Source organism: Lipotes vexillifer, unplaced genomic scaffold (genome assembly GCF_000442215.2).
Source record: "Lipotes vexillifer unplaced genomic scaffold, Lipotes_vexillifer_v1.1 scaffold559, whole genome shotgun sequence".
In the NCBI taxonomy this organism is placed as follows: Eukaryota; Metazoa; Chordata; class Mammalia; order Artiodactyla; family Lipotidae; genus Lipotes; species Lipotes vexillifer.
The window spans coordinates 2,239,005-2,258,466 of record NW_006781351.1 but is presented as its reverse complement, the minus strand read 5'-3'; the positions used below and the strand labels follow the sequence as shown (position 1 = coordinate 2,258,466).

At 37.1% G+C, this 19,462-nt stretch overlaps 1 protein-coding gene across 3 annotated transcripts in view; it reads left to right on the top strand.

The window, feature by feature from the left end:
• PIK3C2G (phosphatidylinositol-4-phosphate 3-kinase catalytic subunit type 2 gamma) overlaps positions 1 to 19,462 on the top strand; it is a 324,948-nt gene that overhangs the window by 260,360 nt on the left and 45,126 nt on the right. For all 3 annotated transcript variants that reach the window (XM_007454609.1, XM_007454608.1, XM_007454607.1), the window contains one exon: positions 1,770 to 1,845. In XM_007454609.1, the coding sequence (XP_007454671.1) occupies positions 1,770 to 1,845 (76 nt within the window). The remainder of the gene's footprint in view (positions 1 to 1,769; positions 1,846 to 19,462) is intronic.

Genomic DNA, 19,462 nt, shown 5'->3' with positions numbered 1-19,462 from the left:
GGAGGGAGGGAGGGAGGAAGGAAGGAAGGAAGGAAGAGAGGAAGAAAAAGAAAAGAAAAGAAAGAAAGGAAGGAAGGAAGGAAGGGAGGGAGGGAGAAAGAAAGAAGGAAGGAAGGAAAGAAAGAGAGAAAGAGGGAGGGAGGAAGGGAGGAAGAAAAAGACACTAAAGTATAGATTGGGATAATCTACAAGGTTCCTGAGGAGGAAGGAATAGAATCTAGGACACAGAAAGATGTGATCAGCATTGGATGATGTCTTAGTTTGTTAGGGCTGCCATAGCAAAGTACCACAAACTGGGTGATGTAAACAACAGAAATGCATTGTCTCACAGTTCTGGAAGCTGGAAGTCTGAAATCAAGGTGTCGACAGGGTTGGTTCCTTCTGACTGCTGTGAAGAAGAGTCTATTTCAGGCCTCTGTCCATGTCTTACAGATGGTAGATGGCCATTTCTTCCCTGTGTCTCTTCACATCATCTTTGCTACATGAATGTGTCTAAATTTTCCCTTTTTATATTGGATTAGAGGTCCACCCTCCACCAGTATGACCTCAACCTAATTTAACTAATTACATCGTGATTACCCTATTTTCAAATAAGATCACATTCTGAGCTACTGTGGGTTAGGACTTCAACATATAAATTTTCGGAGGGTAGAATTCAACTTATAATAGATGAGAAGAGAGACACTTCTTCCCGTATAGCAGGAAAAAAAGAGAAAAAGTGGCTTTGTGCAGCTGTAGATTTTGTAGCAGGAAATACAGGAGTTTCCATCTGCCTTTTATTTTCTCTTGAGTGGAGACAAAATCATCAGCAAAGAAGGAGTCAGAGTTGGAAGTGTAAGTTTCTGGAAGAGGTTTTAAAGAGCCATTGCACAGAATGAAGGCTAACTGGGTAGAATGTCAGGCAGCTTTGCAGGTACTATGGCATCAGCTTATGATAGTCAAAAGAATCAATTATTTAGTTGTGCCCTTCAGATAATAATATAGGAAGGGCTGCTTTGGTCATATAATGGCTTAAAACAAAATGTGTGTCAGTGTCACTAAGGAAAAGTTATTTTGATTCACCAGTTAGCCCATTTATTTGGAGCCCAGGTTAAATGTCAGTTTGTTTGTGACAATCTCAGTTTAAAAGAGAAGCACACTCACTTCTTTGTTCTAAAATTAAACAGAACTAGAATTTCTATTAAAGCATTCAATACAGTCTGTTTCCTCCACTAGATTGTGTTCTAAAGAGAGGGGTCACCTTTTGCAACTTTCTGTTTCTAAATATCCCCTAACATTCCTCTATGGCATTGGTGTAGTCAGTAATTAGTGAGCATTTCTAGAATTGAACCTTGAGGAGTAATGGGTTTTCACTGAGTACCTGTGTCCTACTGAGAGTAATTTTTCTTCAAAGGCTTTGTCCAATGGTACACATTTTCAAGAAAAAGGAGGTGTGAGATTCATGCATAATTGTAAAGTTCAAGAATATAAACATATGGTGAGCTCTAAAAGCAGAGCACACCTGAGCCTCTTAAAGAAATATCAAATAACCAGATATCTAATCTCATGAAAGTTAAGTTTAACTTGGTGTAAAATTATAGCATTGACTTAATAAACTTCCCGGTATATTTTTTTCTATTTATGAAATCTGTAAATATAGATATATCTATAAATAAAACAGGTATCTATAAACATTATATATTAGGGTCAACGTTTTTAAATACTAGGGAATAGGAACAATAAATAAATGTAAGATATGAAAAAATATTTTATTTTGCCTTATTTTTCAGAGTGATTGTGTACTTAGTTTTTTCCTCTCTGAGCCTGTGGAACAAACAATGGAAGAATCATCACCTGTGGACCTAGGCAAGTAATTTTATCATTATTTCTATGTACAATTATTGTTTCAATATAATTGTACAAAAAATCATAACTATAATTTTTTATTTTTCAAATTAAAATCTCTTTTTAAGAATAAGGCCTTAAGAGTCTTTTCTAACCACTTCGAAAGCTTTTGAACTCCTTAGAATATGTCTATCAAGTTAAATTAAACCCAGATATATTTGTCCAATTATAATAACTACATGGTATCACACTATTAACTCATTTCAATTAATTGTGCATTGAGATGGAATTGCATTTCAGAGGCAGAAGTCCTGTTTTACCCTGCAGGTACGTCTTACAGTTTACTCAACATATTTGGAAGCAACAAAAATAAATATTAGGCAATAATAATGATCATGAGTTATCTAGCAGTTTCACTCTTATCTTTTAAAGCTCAATAATTATTCCAGCTCCCTCATGAAGTCTTCTTTTATTACCAGGATCCCAAACTAGACCAGCACAATTATCCACCCTATTCTCTGCCATATGTATGTTAATTCTAATTAATTTCTCTATCATCATCTCACCTAGATTGGCAGAAACTCTTTTTGAATGTCCTATGAATCTTTTTTTTTTTTGACAGTTTAAAATATTACTTTTTTTTTTGAGAGGCCTAGGTTTAATTCCATGCTTGGGGATGGGTCTTTACCCATTTGTTCATCTCCATTTTTGCTTAAGTTATCTCTCGTTTTCTCTTATGTGAAGCCAAGAGCATCTCAGCCGTTAAAATATTAGAATGTCCTATCAATCTTAAGCATTCGTAATATAATTCCATTGCCAGTGGCCATCTAATACTGATACTGGTTTTTATCTCATATAAGATTTGCAAACCCGTAATTTGCTAGGGCTTACCCCCCTTTCCTTTGCAGCTCCCAGTCTGATTTTTATACACATCCACCTTCCGATTCTCTGCCTTTAAGATTAGGCCCATCTGCTCATTACCTCTGCCTGTATCTGACATCCTAGATATTTAACCCTCATACAGAACCACAGTTCTGTACAGCCAGGTCAGGTCTTATAGTGTGACTGTTTATTTTTACATATTTATTTTTGTGTCTGCCTTGTTTCTCCTGTTAGACTGAGAGTAACTTTAAATGAAGGACTCACTTCCTCACTATGCATTGCTCTATACTAACAAATCCTAATTTAATATATGAGAATTGTACCACTTTTATTCCCCACATTTTACTCATGTAACGTTACTCTCTAAGATGTTTTGTATAGTCAAACCATAAACAATATTAAGTAAGGTAATTTCTTACATTTTATAGCATGTATCTAAAGAAGAATGATGCCCACAATATAAAATATTTTTATTGTCATAATTTACAAATTATACAACAAATACCTTTTTTTAAAAAATAGTATTAGCTGGGGAGATTTTCACAATCAATATTTATAAATTTGCATTAAACAGATTAAAAAAACCAATAATAATAAACTTGCCAATTTCTAGAGATGTCAAACTTTAAGAAAAAGCTACTAGATTGGCCTCTATTTTGTCATTAAAGGCCTTAAAGAAAATTCTTTCTCTGTGTTTCAAAAAGTAAACTGTGGATCACTATCAAGTTTTTAAATTTGGTGATTATTCTAAGGGGTTTTAAAATACATACACACAAAAAATTTAGGATTCTTATTGTAAAAACTAAAATGGTTGCTTGAGAATTCTTTTTTTTCTGGTTTGCCTATATCTTACCACATCATACAATACTCAGGATTTGTTTCATCAGTGGTAATGAGCAAAAGATTTGATTCTCAATATTTTTAAATACAGGCTGCCTATGAAATACAGCTTGTTATCTTAAAACAACAGAACACACCTTCTAAGCAGGATATGCAAATCATTACAACAAACAAGGATTAGCAGGAAGTTGCTCCTTCTTGTATGCTTTAAATTATTTCCTCTTTCATACTTCTGAATTTCTAATGTTAATACTTTTGTCACAGAATATCAGTTGATTCTAAACAAGAAGCACAATATTATTTTAAGCATAATTTTTGTCAACTAGTTGAAACTTTGAGCTTATGTTGTTAAATGAGTAGAGGATAAAGTTATTCAAGTGTATTTAAAAAATGGTTTAAATAGGATGACCTTAAGCAAAAATCCCAGGCTTTACCATTTTACTACCACAACTAAGGAATTGAGAGTGGATTCTGGACACCTATGTATCTAGGCACATGACTTATAAAGATCATATGAGAAATCATTTATAGTCCTGCATCTGGGAGATATTCATATTCCTTTGCCTTTAATCACTAACTAAATGTGCCTCGGTAGAACAACAGAAGAATTTATCTTTTTCACTTGCCAGCCAATCACTTCTCTCCTCTACTTAACACTTTTCCTTGGCTTCTCATTGCCTTTAGGCAGGGGCAACATCATGCGCTTGTAACCTATGCAGTCATACAAAGCACAGTGCTTAGAACAATCCTGCTGTCACTGTACTGAAATTCTTAATAATTTCTGTAAAAAGGGCTCTGAATTTTCATTTTGCATTTTGCGATTTTTTTTTTTTTGCGGTGTGCGGGCCTCTCACTGTTGTGGCCTTTTCCATTGCAGAGCACAGGCTCCGGACACGCAGGCTCAGCGGCCATGGCTCACGGGCCCAGCCGCTCCGCAGTACGTGGGATCTTCCCGGACCGGGTCACGAACCCTTGTCCCCTGCATCGGCAGGCAGACTCTCAACCACTGCGCCACCAAGGAAACCCCTTCATTTTGCATTTTTATTTCACTGAGCCCCACAAATTATGTAGCTTGCCCAGCTCTTTGGAAGAAGACCAAAATCCTCCTGATGCATCTCAGCAGAATCTGGCACCCACCAATTCCCCTTTCCAGTCTAACATCAGATCCTTCCCCATCTTGATTCCTATCTTTTTCCAATTTTTCAACTAAGACAAGAGTCTCAGTACCTCACAGATTCAATTTTCTCTGCCTAGATCACTTGACTCCTGTTCCACCTTCCCCATCATTTTTTTTTTTACATCTTTATTGGAGTATAATTTGCTTTACAATGGTGTGTTAGTTTCTGCTTTATAACAAAGTGATTCAGTTATACATATACATATGTTCCCATATCTCTTCCCTCTTGCGTTTCCCTCCCTGCCCCCTCCCTATCCCACCCCTCCAGGTGGTCACAGAGCACCGAGCTGATCTCCCTCTGCTATGCGGCTGCTTCCTACTAGCTATCTACCTTCAGTTTGGTAGTGTATATATGTCCATGCCTCTCTCTTTCTTTGTCACAGCTTACCCTTCCCCCTCCCCATATCCTCAAGTCCATTCTCTAGTAGGTCTGTGTCTTCATTCCTGTCTTACCCCTAGGTTTCCATCTCCGGGCTATTGTAAATAGAGCTGCAATGAACATTTTGGTACATGATTCTCTTTTTAAATTATGGTTTTCTCAGAGTATATGCCAAGTAGTGGGATTGCTGGGTCATATGGTAGTTCTATTTGTAGTTTTTTAAGGAACCTCCATACTGTTCTCCACAGTGGCTGTATCAATTTACATTCCCACCAGCAGTGCAAGAGGGTTCCCTTTTCTCCACACCCTCTCCAGCATTCATTGTTTCTAGATTTTTTGATGATGGCCATTCTGACCGGTGTGAGATAATATCTCATTGTAGTTTTGATTTGCACTTCTTTAATGATTAATGATGTTGAGCATTCTTTCATGTGTTTGTTGGCAGTCTGTATATCTTCTTTGGAGAAATGTCTATTTAGGTCTTCTGCCCATTTTTGGATTGGGTTGTTTGTTTTTTTGATATTGAGCTGCCTGAGCTGCTTGTATATTTTGGAGATTAATCCTTTGTCAGTTGCTTCATTTGCAAATATTTTCTCCCATTCTGAGGGTTGTCTTTTGGTCTTGTTTATGGTTTCCTTTGCTGTGCAAAAGCTTTGAAGTTTCATTAGGTCCCATTTGTTTATTTTTGTTTTTATTTCCATTTCTCTAGGAGGTGGGTCAAAAAGGATCTTGCTGTGATTTATGTCATAGAGTGTTCTGCCTATGTTTTCCTCTAAGAGTTTGATAGTTTCTGGCCTTACATTTAGGTCTTTAATCCATTTTGAGCTTATTTTTGTGTATGGTGTTAGGGAGTGATCTAATCTCATACTTTTACATGTACCTGTCCAGTTTTCCCAGCACCACTTATTGAAGAGGCTGTCCTTTCTCCACTGTACGTTCCTGCCACCTTTATCAAAGATAAGGTGACCATATGTGCATGGGTTTATCTCTGGGCTTTCTATCCTATTCCATTGATCTATCTTTCTGTTTTTGTGCCAGTACCATACTGTCTTGATTACTGTAGCTTTGTAGTATAGTCTGAAGTCAGGCAGCCTGATTCCTCCAGCTCCATTTTTTGTTCTCAAGATTGCTTTGGCTAATGGTTGTTAGTATTTGCCTTATGTATTGAGGTGCTCCTATGTTGGGGGCATAAGTATTTACAATTGTTATATCTTCTTCTTGGATCGATCCCTTAATCATTATGTAGTGTCCTTCTTTGTCTCTTCTGATAGTCCTTATTTTAAAGTCTATTTTGTCTGATATGAGAATTGCTACTCCAGCTTTCTTTTGGTTTCCATTTGCATGGAATATCTTTTTCCATCCCCTTACTTTCAGTCTGTATGTGTCTCTAGGTCTGAAGTGGGTCTCTTGTAGACAGCATATATATGGGTCTTGTTTTTGTATCCATTCAGCCAATCTGTGTCTTTTGGTGGGAGCATTTAGTCCATTTACATTTAAGGTAATTATCGATATGTATGTTCCTATTCCCATTTTCTAAATTGTTTTGGGTTCGTTATTATAGGACTTTTCCTTCTCTTGTGTTTTTGTCTAGAGAAGTTCCTTTAGCATTTGTTGTAAAGCTGGTTTGGTGGTGCTGAACTCTCTCAGCTTTTGCTTGTCTGTAAAGGTTTTAATTTCTCCATCAAATCTGAATGAGATCCTTGCTGGGTAGAGTAATCTTGGTTGCAGGTTTTTCTCCTTCATCACTTTCAGTATGTCCTGCCACTCCCTTCTGGCTTGTAGAGTTTCTGCTGAGAGATCAGCTGTTAACCTTATGGGGATTCCCTTGTGTGTTATTTGTTGTTTTTCCCTTGCTGCTTTTAATATGCTTTCTTTGTATTTAGTTTTTGACAGTTTGATTAATATGTGTCTTGGCATATTTCTCCTTGAATTTATCCTGTATGGGACTCTCTGTGCTTCCTGGACTTGATTAACTATTTCCTTTCCCATATTAGGGAAGTTTTCAACTATAATCTCTTCAAATATTTTCTCAGTCCCTTTCTTTTTCTCTTCTTCTTCTGGAACCCCTATAATTGGAACGTTGATGCATTTGATGTTGTCCCAGAGGTCTCTGAGCCTCTCCTCAGTTCTTTTCATTCTTTTTTCTTTATTCTGCTCTGCAGTAGTTATTTCCACTATTTTACCTTCCAGGTCACTTATCCGTTCTTCTGCCTCAGTTATTCTGCTATTGATCCCATCTAGAGTATTTTTAATTTCATTTATTGTGTTGTTCATCGTTGTTTGTTTCATCTTTAGTTCTTCTAGGTCCTTGTTAAATGTTTCTTGCATTTTGTCTATTCTATTTCCAAGATTTTGGATCATCTTTACTATCATTATTCTGAATTCATTTTCAGGTAGACTGCCTATTTCCTCTTCATTTGTTAGGTCTGGTGGGTTTTTATCTTGCTCCTTCATCTGCTGTGTGTTTTTCTGTCTTCTCATTTTCCTTATCTTACTGTGTTTGGGGTCACCTTTTTGCAGGCTGCAGGTTCATAGTTCCCATTGTTTTTGGTGTCTGTCCCCAGTGGCTAAGGTTGTGTCAGTGGATTGTGTTTCCTGGTGGAGGGGACTAGTGCCTGTGTTCTGGTGTATGAGGCTGCATCTTGTCTTTCTGGTGGGCAGGTCCCCGTCTGGTGGTGTGTTTTGGAGTGTCTGTGGACTTATTATGATTTTAGGCAGCCTCTCTGCTAATGGGTGGTGTTGTGTTCCTGTCTTGCTAGTTGTTTGGCATGGGATGTCCAGCACTGTAGCTTGCTGGTCGTTGAGTGAAGCTGGGTGTTGGTGTTGAGATGGAGATCTCTGGGAGGTTTTCACCATTTGATATTATGTGGAGCTGGGAGGTCGCTTGTGGACCAGTGTCCTGAAGTTGGCTCTCCCTCCTCAGAGGCACAGCACTGACTCCTGGCTGCTGCACCAAGAGCCATTCATCCACACGGCTCAGAATAAAAGGGAGAAAAAGTAGAAAGAAAGAATTAGTAGAAGTATAAAGAGAGAAAGAAAGAAAGAAAGGAGGGAGGGATGGAGGGAGGAAGGAAGGAGGGAAGGAAGGAAAAAAAGAAAGGAGATAAAGTAGAATAAAATAAAGTAAGATAAAATATAATAAAGTTATTAAAATAAAAAATAATTATTAAGAGAAGAAAAAAGAAAAAATATTTTAAAAAGAAACAAACCCGTACGGATAGAACCCTAGGACAAATGGTGGATGCAAAGCTATACAGACAAAATCTCACACAGAAGCATACACATACACACTCACAAAAAGACGAAAAGGGGAAAAAAGCATAATTCTTGCTCTCAAAGGCCACCTCCTTAATTTGGGATGATTCGTTGTCTATTCATGTATTCCACAGATGCAGGGTACATCAAGTCGGTTGTGGAGCTTTAATCCGCTGCTTCTGAGGCTGCTGGAAGAGATTTCCCTTTCTCTTCTTTGTTCTCACAGCTCCCAGGGGCTCACCTTTGGATTTGGCCCCGCCTCTGCGTGTAGGTCGCCGGGGGGCGTCTGTTCTTCGCTCAGACAGGACAGGGTTAAAGGAGCTGCTGACTCGTGGGCTCTGGCTCACTCAGGCTGGGGGAGGGAGGGGCACGGAGGGCGGGGCGAGCCTGGGGCAGCAGACGCAGGCATGACGTTGCACCAGCCTGAGGCGCGCCGGGCGTTCTCCCGGAGATCCCGTGACCCTGGCAGTGACGGGCTGCACAGGCTCCCCAGACGGGGGGTGTGGATAGTGACCTGTGCTCACACACAGGCTTCTTGGTGGTGGCAGCAGCAGCCTGAGCGTCTCATGCCCGTCTCTGGGGTCCGCGCTTTTAGCCGCGGCTCGCGCCCGTCTCTGGAGCTCCTTTAAGCAGCGCTCTTAATCCCCTCCCCTCCCGCACCAGGAAACAAAGAGGTAAGAAAAAGTCTCCTGCCTCTTCGGCAGCTCCAGACTTTTCCCCGGACTACCTCTCGGCCAGCCGTGGCGCACTAACCCCCTGCAGGCTGTGTTCACGCCGCCAACCTGGCGCTCCGCCCAAAGCCCGAGCCTCAACTCCCAGCCCCTCCCGCCCCGGCGGGAAAGCAGACAAGCCTCTCGGGCTGGTGAGTGCCGGTCGGCCCTGATCCTCTGTGCGGGAATCTCCCCGCTTTGCCCCCCGCACGCCTGTGGCTGCGCTCTCCCCCGTGGCCCCGAAGCTTTCCCCCTCCGCCCCGCGCTGTCTCCGCCCGCGAAGGGGCTTCCTAGTGTGTGGAAACTGTTCCTCCTTCACAGCTCCCTCCCACTGGTGCAGGTCCCGTGCCTATTCTTTTTGTCTCTGTTTATTCTTTTTTCTTTTGCCCTACCCAGGTACGTGGGGGGCGGGGGTTCTTGCCTTTTGGGAGGTCTGAGGTCTTCTGCCAGCATTCAGTAGGTGTTCTGTAGGAGTTGGTCCACGTGTAGATGTATTTCTGGTGTATCTGTGGGGAGAAAGGTGATCTCCACCCATTTTTTTTTTTTAATAAGGAAGTTTTTGCTATTTGTCACATATTTACTTATTTATTTAAATTAATTAATTTATTTATATTTTGGCTGCGTTGGGTCTTCGTTGCTGTGCATGGGCTTTCTCTAGTTGCAACAAGCAGGGCCTACTCTTCGTTGTAGTGCATGGGCTTCTCATTGCGGTGGCTTCTCTTGTTGCAGAGCAGGGGCTCTAGGCACCCAAACTTCAGTAGCTGTGGCACGCAGGCTCAGTAGTTGTGGCTCGTGGGCTCTAGAGTGCAGGTTCAGTAGTTATGGCACACAGGCTTAGTTGCTCCCCAGCATGTGGAATTTTCCAGAACCAGGGCTCGAACCCGTGTCCCCTGCACTGGCAGGCAGATTCTTAAGCACTGCACCACCAGGGAAGTCCTCCCCATCATTTTTTTTTTAACATCTTTATTGGAGTATAATTGCTCTACAATGGTGTGTTAGTTTCTGTTGTATAACAAAGTGAACCAGCTATACGTGTACATATATCCCCATACCTCCTCCCTCTTGCATCTCCCACCCACCCTCCCTATCCCATCCCTCTAGGTGGTCACAAAGCACAAAGCTGATCTCCCTGTGCTATACAGCTGCTTCCCACGAGCTATCTATTTAACATTTGATAGTGTATATATGTCCATGCCACTGTTTCATTTTGTCCCAGCTTACCCTTCCCTCTCCCTGTGTCCTCAAGTCCATTATCTACATCTGCGTCTTTATTCTTGTCCTGCCCCTAGGTTCTTCAGAACCATTTTTGGTTTTTTTTTTAGATTCCATATATATGTGTTAGCATATGGTATTTGTTTTTCTCTTTCTGACTTACTTCACTCTGTATGACAGTCTCTAGGTCCATCCACCTCATTACAAATAACTCAATTTCGTTTCTTTTTGTGTCTGAGTAATATTCCATTGTATATATGTGCCACACCATCTTTATCCACTCATCTTTCGATAGACACTTAGGTTGCTTCCATGTCCTGGCTATTGTAAATAGGGCTGCAATGAACATTGTGGTACATGTCTCTTTTTGAATTATGGTTTTCTCAGGGTATATGCCCAGTAGTGGGATTGCTGGGTCGTATGGTAGTTCTATTTTTAGTTTTTTAAGGAACCTCCAAACTGTTCTCCATAGGGGCTGTATCAATTTACATTCCCACCAACAGTGCAAGACGGTTCCCTTTTCTCCACACCCTCTCCAGCATTTATTGTTTGTAGATTTTTTGATGATGGTTATTCTGACTGGTGTGAGGTGATACCTCATTGTAGTTTTGATTTACATTTCTCTAATGATTAGTGCTGTTGAACATCCTTTCATGTGTTTGTTGGCAATCTGTATATCTTCTTTGGAGAAATGGCTATTTAGGTCTTCTGCCCATTTTTGGATTGGGTTGTTTGTTTTTTTTGATATTGATATTGTTTTTTTTGCCTGAGCTGCTTGTATATTTTGGAGATTAATCCTTTGTCAGTTGCTTCATTTACAAATATTTTCTCCCATTCTGAGGGTTGTCTTTTGGTCTTGTTTATGGTTTCCTTTGCTGTGAAAAAGTTTTGAAGTTTCATTAGGTCCCATTTGTTTATTTTTGTTTTTATTTCCATTTCTCTAGCAGGTGGGTCAAAAAGGATCTTGCTGTGATTTATGTCATAGAGTGTTCTGCCTATGTTTTCCTCTAAGAGTTTTATAGTGCCTGGCCTTACATTTAGGTCTTTAATCCATTTTGAGTTTATTTTTGTGTATGGTGTTAGAGAGTGTTTTAATTTCATTCTTTTACTTGTAGCTGTCCACTTTTCCTAGCACCACTTATTGAAGAGGCTGTCTTTTCTCCACTGTATATTCTTGCCTCCTTTATCAAAGATAAGGTGACCATATGTGTGTGGGTTTATCTCTGGGCTTTCTATCCTGTTCCATTGATCTATCTTTCTGTTTTTGTGCCAGTACCATACTGTCTTGATTACTGTAGCTTTGTAGTAGAGTCTGAAGTCAGGGAGCCTGATTCCTCCAGCTCCATTTTTCTTTCTCAAGATTGCTTTGCCTATTCAGGGTCTTTTGTGTTTCCATACAAATTGTGAAATTTTTTGTTCTAGTTCTGTGGAAAATGCCATTGGTAGTTTGATAAGGATTGTAATGAATCTGTAGTATAGTCATTTTCACAATGTTGATTCTTCCAATCCAAGAACATCCCCATCATTTATGCATCCTTCAGATCTCATCTCAATTGCCTTTGCTATATAGTCCTGTAATGTTTTTTCCTCAAAATATGAATTGCAATGATATCTATGTTATGTGCTTCTTTGTAGGCTAAAAACCCATGAACACATAATCCATGTCTGTATGGCTCAACCTTGTAACCCCAGTGCATAGCACAGTGTCTGGCCTTCTCTACATGCTCATAAAGAATTACTGAACAAATAACTGATGATAGAAAGAACAATAATGGGAGATATGTTAATATTCTCTGCCAAGGTAGCTTGCCATTTTTATAGAAAGGACAAGAGAGAAGAAATCAAAACCCAAATTTATGCTACTTTTCTCACACTCACCATTTTATGTGGAAAAGCCCTGGCACAAGGAACTCAATGCTTCCCAACCACTAGAATTTTCTTGAAGTATCGCCTGGAAAAAAAAATCCATAAGTTACTGCATTAAATATTACAGATGCCAGACCCAACCAGGGCACTAACCAGAAAGTTGATAGATCTTGTATATTCTTTAATGACAGACTGTTTAATCTCCCCACAAATTAATATGGCCCTCATGCCAAATAATACCTCCAGGAAAATAAAAATTATCCACCAGTTCACAACTCTGACACACAGAAGATTGATTTTTGTCAAGATATAGAAACAATACCATAGGTAATGGAGTAGAACATGATCAAAGACAACAGTTGCCAACGTTAAGAGGATGAATTAATGAGCTTGTTTAGACTCCATTGATAATTACAAATGATGGCAAACAGGAGCTTTCAATCATTACCTCGCATCACTACCTGTCCTTTGAGATGTTAATTTAAAAGGGAGTTTGAAGCCATGCAGTCTCCATGGCAGAGTCTCTCTGGTTAATGTTCTAGCTACTTGCTGTGGCAAAGCCCAGACCAATTATCTGTAAGTTGAAGTATGTTATCCAGGTTTTCAATTTAAATTTTAATGATATGGAAGGACAAGAGGTGAAGGGTTATGACTACTTGGAAATAAATGCTTGTATTAAGTTGTTTTTCAAATTTTCAATTGAAAGCTTTAAAATATGCATTTTGCTATACTATATCATATAATCTCATGTTTCTAATTAGAAGATTATTTTAGATTTTTACTTGTGGCTGATGTGAGAAGGAAAAGATGAAAAAAGATGAAAGTTAGAGGACTTTCTCTAATTACCCCATGTCTAATAGCTGGGTGTCAAAAGATATCACTTGAAGTCTAACAAATCAAGCAATAAAAAAATCTTAGCATATGTAATATTAGTGTTAGACAAACACTGAAAAAGATGACAACATTGAATATATCAAAAATTGGGTGGTAGATCAAAGTAGATGAGAAGATTATGCACACTATTTTATCTTTGTTTCTATTAGGAAACAAATATTGTGAAAAGAATATTAAATAAAAGTAACCACTAGAACAAAAATTAAAACTTCTCTAAGTATCATAAGTACATAAAAATAAAAACAAATTACTTTGTGAAAGACTTCCTTTGAAAACCATGAAAACAAAAATGTTCTATTTCTTTAATAACTTAAAACAGTAAGAACAAAGAGAAAACATATCTATTATATCAGTAAGTATAAATAGGCTTAACTCATCTATTAAGAAAATTCCAATTGGAGTGAAAGTGAAAACCATAACTCTATATTTAATGTAAAGACACACTTAAAAGAAATCACTTTAAAGTGATTTTAAAAGATTGAAAATTAAAATAAAGGCATAGGTATATTAGGCAACACAAGGACATGGAAACCAGAAGTCACAGTCTTATATAAAAAAGGTGGAATTTAGTCCAAAAAGCCTTGAATTAAACAGGAATGGAACTTAACTATAACAAGTACAATTCTCAGTAAAGATATAAGCAGTTATGACAGCATATCAAATATGACAGCAGCATGTATAAAACAGAAATTATGGGACATACAAGGAGAAACACACAAAAACAAACCAGTAATAGGATATTCTAATTTGCTTCTCTTGATTTATGAAAGACTGAGTAGAAAAACATAAGTGACACATAGAAAAACTAAATAGTAAGATTAATAAGGCAAATTTTGTTAATTTGTATCAAACTCTTTATTCTAAAAATAGAGAATATATCTTATTTTCAAGTGCCCATGGAACATTCATGAAAATAGATTATATATTAGGTCACAAAGGAAATTTCAATATATCCTCAAAAATAGAAATAGTATGACATATTCTCTAATCATGAGACAATACAGTGAGAAATCAATGGAAAAATTCAGAAAGCTAAAAGATACTTAAATTTGGAGATATAAAAAATTAAACTCTCTTGAACATCTCTTGGGTCAAAAGGACTTATAAATCAAAATTGCAAAATTTCCAAAGAAGGGCAATAATGAATACCACATCTCAGAAACCATGAGAGAAAGATAAAACAATGCTCAGAGGGAAATTGGAACAAGAGGCACAAAACAAACTAAAGGATGACAAAAAGAAAAACATGGATAAAGATAAAAGTAGAGAACACAGTAGATTAAATAAATCTGGAAGTTAAAAGTAAACAATAAAATAAATAAGCCACTAGCTAATCTAATCAAAAGAATGGAGGCAAATGCAAATACACAAAATACAAAACGAGAAGCAAGAAGTAACCATAGAAAGAGATGAAATTGAAGAGTAGTAAGAGACTTTGTTCAACTTTACAAAACTAAATTTGTAAATGTCTGAAATAGGTAGTGTTCTAGGAAAACACAATTTACCCCAGAAAAGATCAAAGTAGATAGAATAAATAGAAAACGTTTCAAAAAGCAACCTTTAAAACAGTACCAAGTTCCGATGATTTCCAGAGGGACTATGCCAAACTTTTAAAAAGCAGATAATTCCACTGTTATTTAAACAATTCCAGAACAGAGAAAACTAAGGAAAATTTTCTGTATTACTTTTATGAAGCAAATAAAGTAGTTATGCCAGTAGCTTCAATGATTACAAGGATTGCAAAAAAAAAAAAAAAAGGAATCACAGGTTAACCTCACTTCTGAATATAATGGAAAATTCTAAATAAAATATTAACCAAATTAATCCATCAGCACACTAAAGGAATATAATTCACCATGACCATAAATGCCAGAACATTTCACTGCTGGTAATGCACATAGTATATAATACACATTATCATATTAATAGATTTAAGGAGAAAATAGCATGGTCTTCATTACAGACACTGAAAAGGCTTTTGATAAATTTCAATAAACTTTCCTGATAAAACACTCAAATAAAAATAAATGAGTAATGCCTTAATAGGAGAAAATGTATCTATCTTGGCTATCCAAAGCCCACATCAGGAATGCAGAGAAATAGTGGAAAAATATTTCCACTAGAGTATAGAATAAGGCACTATGCCCTTGAGCATCATGATTACATTACATTGTGCTGAAAATATTAGCCAACATGTGATTCCTCCATCCCCTCTTTTGAAGGTCTTTGCTCTAAATTTGCCTTTTCAATGAGAAGTACCCTGATCATCCCATCTAAAACTGCAATCTGCCTCGTATTCTGGAAGCTCCCAGTGCCTTCATCCTGTTGTGGTTTTTTTCTTATTATTAATCATATTCAGCATATTATAAATTCTACTTATTTATTATGTTTATTGCTTTTTTTATATGTCCCCCAATACTATAGAATTGCCAAGAGGGGGATTTTGTCTAATATGTTCCAAAGGCCTAGAACAGTGCCTTGTCCATAATAGGTCAATAAATATCTGTGAACTAACTAAGGTATTTTAAATAGAAAAAAATTAGAAGCATAAACTTTGGCAAAGAGAAGACAGAATTAATTACTGGTTGCCAGTAATATGATCACATACCTAGAAAAATGAGAATCAACTAAAAATCTATCACAAATGATGAAATTCAACAAAGGTATCAGGTACCAACTTCATATATAGATATCTATTGCATATATATATATATATATATATATATATATATATATATATTGTATATATATATATATATATATATATATATATATATATATAAATATTGTTACTTATATGTAATAACTAGTTAGAATATATAATAGAAGAAAGATCCCCATTACAATGGCAGCAAAAAAAAAAACCCCAGAAAACCAAAACAAAACAAAACAAAAAAACCCTAGGAATAAATTTAACAGGAAAAGTACCATACCAAATGAAGAAAACTTTAAAACACTATTGAAAGATGCCTTGAACGAATGGAAAGATGTAGCATACCTTGGGTAGGAAGATTCAACATCATAAAGATGTCAGATATTTCCAATTTAATTTTGAAATATAAAATTTTAAACTACAAACAGATTTAAGTATTTTTTATTGAAGTATAGGTGATTTAAAATATTATATTAGTTTCATATGTATAGCATAATGGTTTAATATTTTTATAGGTTATACTCCATTAAAAGTTATTACAAGATAATGGCTTTAAGTCCCTGAGCTATATAACATATCTTTGTTGCTTCTCTATACATACTAGTTTGTACCTCTTATCCCATACTCCTATCTTGCCCCTCCCCTTTTCCCCCTCCCCACTGGTAACCACTAGTTTATTTTCTGTATCTGTGAGTCTGTTTCCGTTTTGCTATATACATTCTTTTGTTTTACTTTTTAGACTCCACATATGAGTGGTATCATACAATATTTGTCTTTATTTGACTTATTTCACTAAGTATAATATTGTCTATGTCCATCCATGTTGCTGCAAGTGGCAGAATTTCATTCTTTTTTATGGCTGAGTAGTATTCCATTGTGTGTGTGTGTGTGTGTGTGTGTGTGTGTGTGTGTGTGTACACCACATCTTCTTTATCTTATTAATCCATTCATATGTTGATGGACAGTTGAGTTGCTTCCATGTGTTGGCTCACATACTACTGCCAAGAACATTGGGATGCATGTATCTTTTTGAATTAGTGTTTTTGTTTTCTCTGGTTATATACCCAGGAGTGGAATACTGGATCATATGATAGTTCCATTTTCAGTTTTTTGATGAATCTCCACAGTTTGCCATAGTGGCTATACCAATTTATGTTCCCACCGACAGTGTATGAAGGTTCCCTTTTCTCCATGTCCTCGCCAATATTTATTATTTGTAGACCTTTTGATGATAGCCATTCTCTCAGGTGTGAGGTGATGATATCTCATTGTTGTTTTAATTTTCATATCTTCAATGACTAATGATGTTGAGCATCTTTTCATGTGCCTGTTTGCCATCTGTGTGTCTTTTTTGGAAAAATGTCTATTCAGACCTTCTGCCCATTTTTTAATCAGGTTGTTTGTTTTTTTGATGTTGAGTTGTATGAACTGTTTATATTATTTTGGGTATTAACCCCTTATCAGTCATATCATTTGCAAATATTTTCTCCCATTCAGTAGGCTGCCTTTTCGTTCTGTCAGTGGTTTCCTTTGCTGTGCAAAAGCTTTTAAGTTTAATTAGGTCCCATTTGTTTATTTCTTTTGGCTTAGGAAACAAATCCAAAAAAATATTACTATGCTTTATGTCAAAGAGTGTTCTACCTAAGTTCTTTTCTATGAGAGTTATTGTTTCACATCTTACATTTAGGTATTTAATCCATTTTGAGTTTATTTTTGTATATGGTATGAGGAAATGTTCTAATCTCATTCTTTAACATGTATCTGTCCAGTTTTCCTAGCACCACTTATTGAAGAGAGTGTCGTTTCTCCATTGTATATTCTTGCTTCCTTTGTCGTGGATTAATTGATCACAGGTGCATGGATTTATTTCTAGGCTCTCTATTCTGTTCCATTGATCTATGTGCCTGTTTTTATGCCAGTACCATGCTGTTTTCATTACTGTAGTTTTGCAGTATAGTCTGAAGTCAGGAAGTATGATTCCTCCAGCTTTGTTCTTTTTTCTCAAGATTGCTTTAGCAATTCAGGGTCTGTTGTGGTTCCATATGAATTTTAGGATTATTTGTTCTAGTGCTGTGAAAAATGTCATGGGTGTTTTAATAAGGATCGCATTAAATCTCTAGATTTCTTTGGATAGTACAGCCATTGTAACAATATTAATCCTTCCAATCCAAGAGCATGAGATATCTTTCCACTTCTTTGTATCACCTTCAATTTCCTTCATCAGTGTTTTATAGTTTTCAGAGTATAGGTCTTTCACCTCCTTGGTTAACCTTATTCCTAGGCATTTCATTCTTTTTGATGCAACTGTAAATGGGATTTTTTTTTTTCTTAACTTTCATAGTTCATTTTTACTATATAGAAAAGTAACACATTTCTGTATATTAATCTTATATCCTGCAACTTTGCTGGATTTATTTATTAATTCTAATAGTTTTGGGCTGTAGACTTTGGGTTTTTCTATATAAAGTATCATATTATCTGCAAATAGTGACAGATGGACTTCTTCCCTTCCAATCTGGATGTCTTTTATTTCTTTTTCTTGTCTGATTGCTGTGTCTAGGGCTTCCGACGCTATGTTAAATAGAAGTGGTGAGAGTGTCTTGTTCCTGATTTCAGAAGAAAAGTTTTCAGCTTTTCACCATTGAGTATTACTTGTGGGTTTGTCATAAATGGACTTTATTATGTTGAGATATGTTCCCTCTCTACCCACTTTGATGAAATTTTTTTTTTTTTTTTTTTTTTTTTTGCGGTACGCGGCCCTCTCACTGCTGTGGCCCCTCCCGCCGTGAAGCACAGGCTCCGGACGCGCAGGCCCAGCGGCCACGGCCCACGGGCCCAGCCGCTCCGCGGCACGCGGGATCCTCCCAGACCAGGGCACGAACCCGCGCCCCCCACATCGACAGGCGGACTCTCAACCACTGCGCCACCAGGGAAGCCCTGATGAAAGTTTTTATCATGAATTGATGTTGAATTTTGTGAAATGTTTTTTCGGCATCTATTAAGATGCTCATGTAATTATTATCCTTCCTTTTGTTAATGTGGTGTATCACATTGATTGATTTGTGAATGTTGAACCATCTTTGTACCCCTGGAATAAATCCAACTTGATCATGGTGTATCATCCTTTTTATAGATTGTTGGATTCACTTTCCTAGTATTTTGTTGATTTTTGCATCTACAGTCATCAAAGAAATTGGCTTGTAATTTTCTTTTATTGTAGTGTCCTTGTCTGGTTTTCATATCAGGGTAATGGTGGCCTCATAGAATAAATTTGGGAGTTTTCTGTCCTCTTCAATTTTTTGGAATAGTTTGAGAAAGATAAGTAGTAGTCGTTCTTTATATGTTTTGTAGAATTCCCCTGTGAAGCCATCCAGGACTTTTGTTTTCTGGGGGGTTTTTAATTACAAATTCAATTTCACTGCAGTGATTGGTTTGTTCAAATTGTCTATTTTTCTTGATTTAGTCTTGACAGGTTGTATATTTCTAGAAATTTGTCCATTTCTTCTACAATTAGTTGGCATATGACTGTTGGTAATATTTTCTTATGATTTTTTTAAAATCTGTGGTATCAGTTGTTCTTTCTCTTCTTTCATTTCTTATTTTGTTTATTTGGGTCCTCCCTCTTTCCTTCTTGGTGAGCCTGGATAAATGTTTATCAATTTTGTTTATCTTTTAAAAAAACTAAGTTTTGGTTTCATTGATCACTATGCTTTCTTTCTGTATCATTTAATCTGCTATTCATTCCCGCTATTGAGTTTTTTAATTTAAGC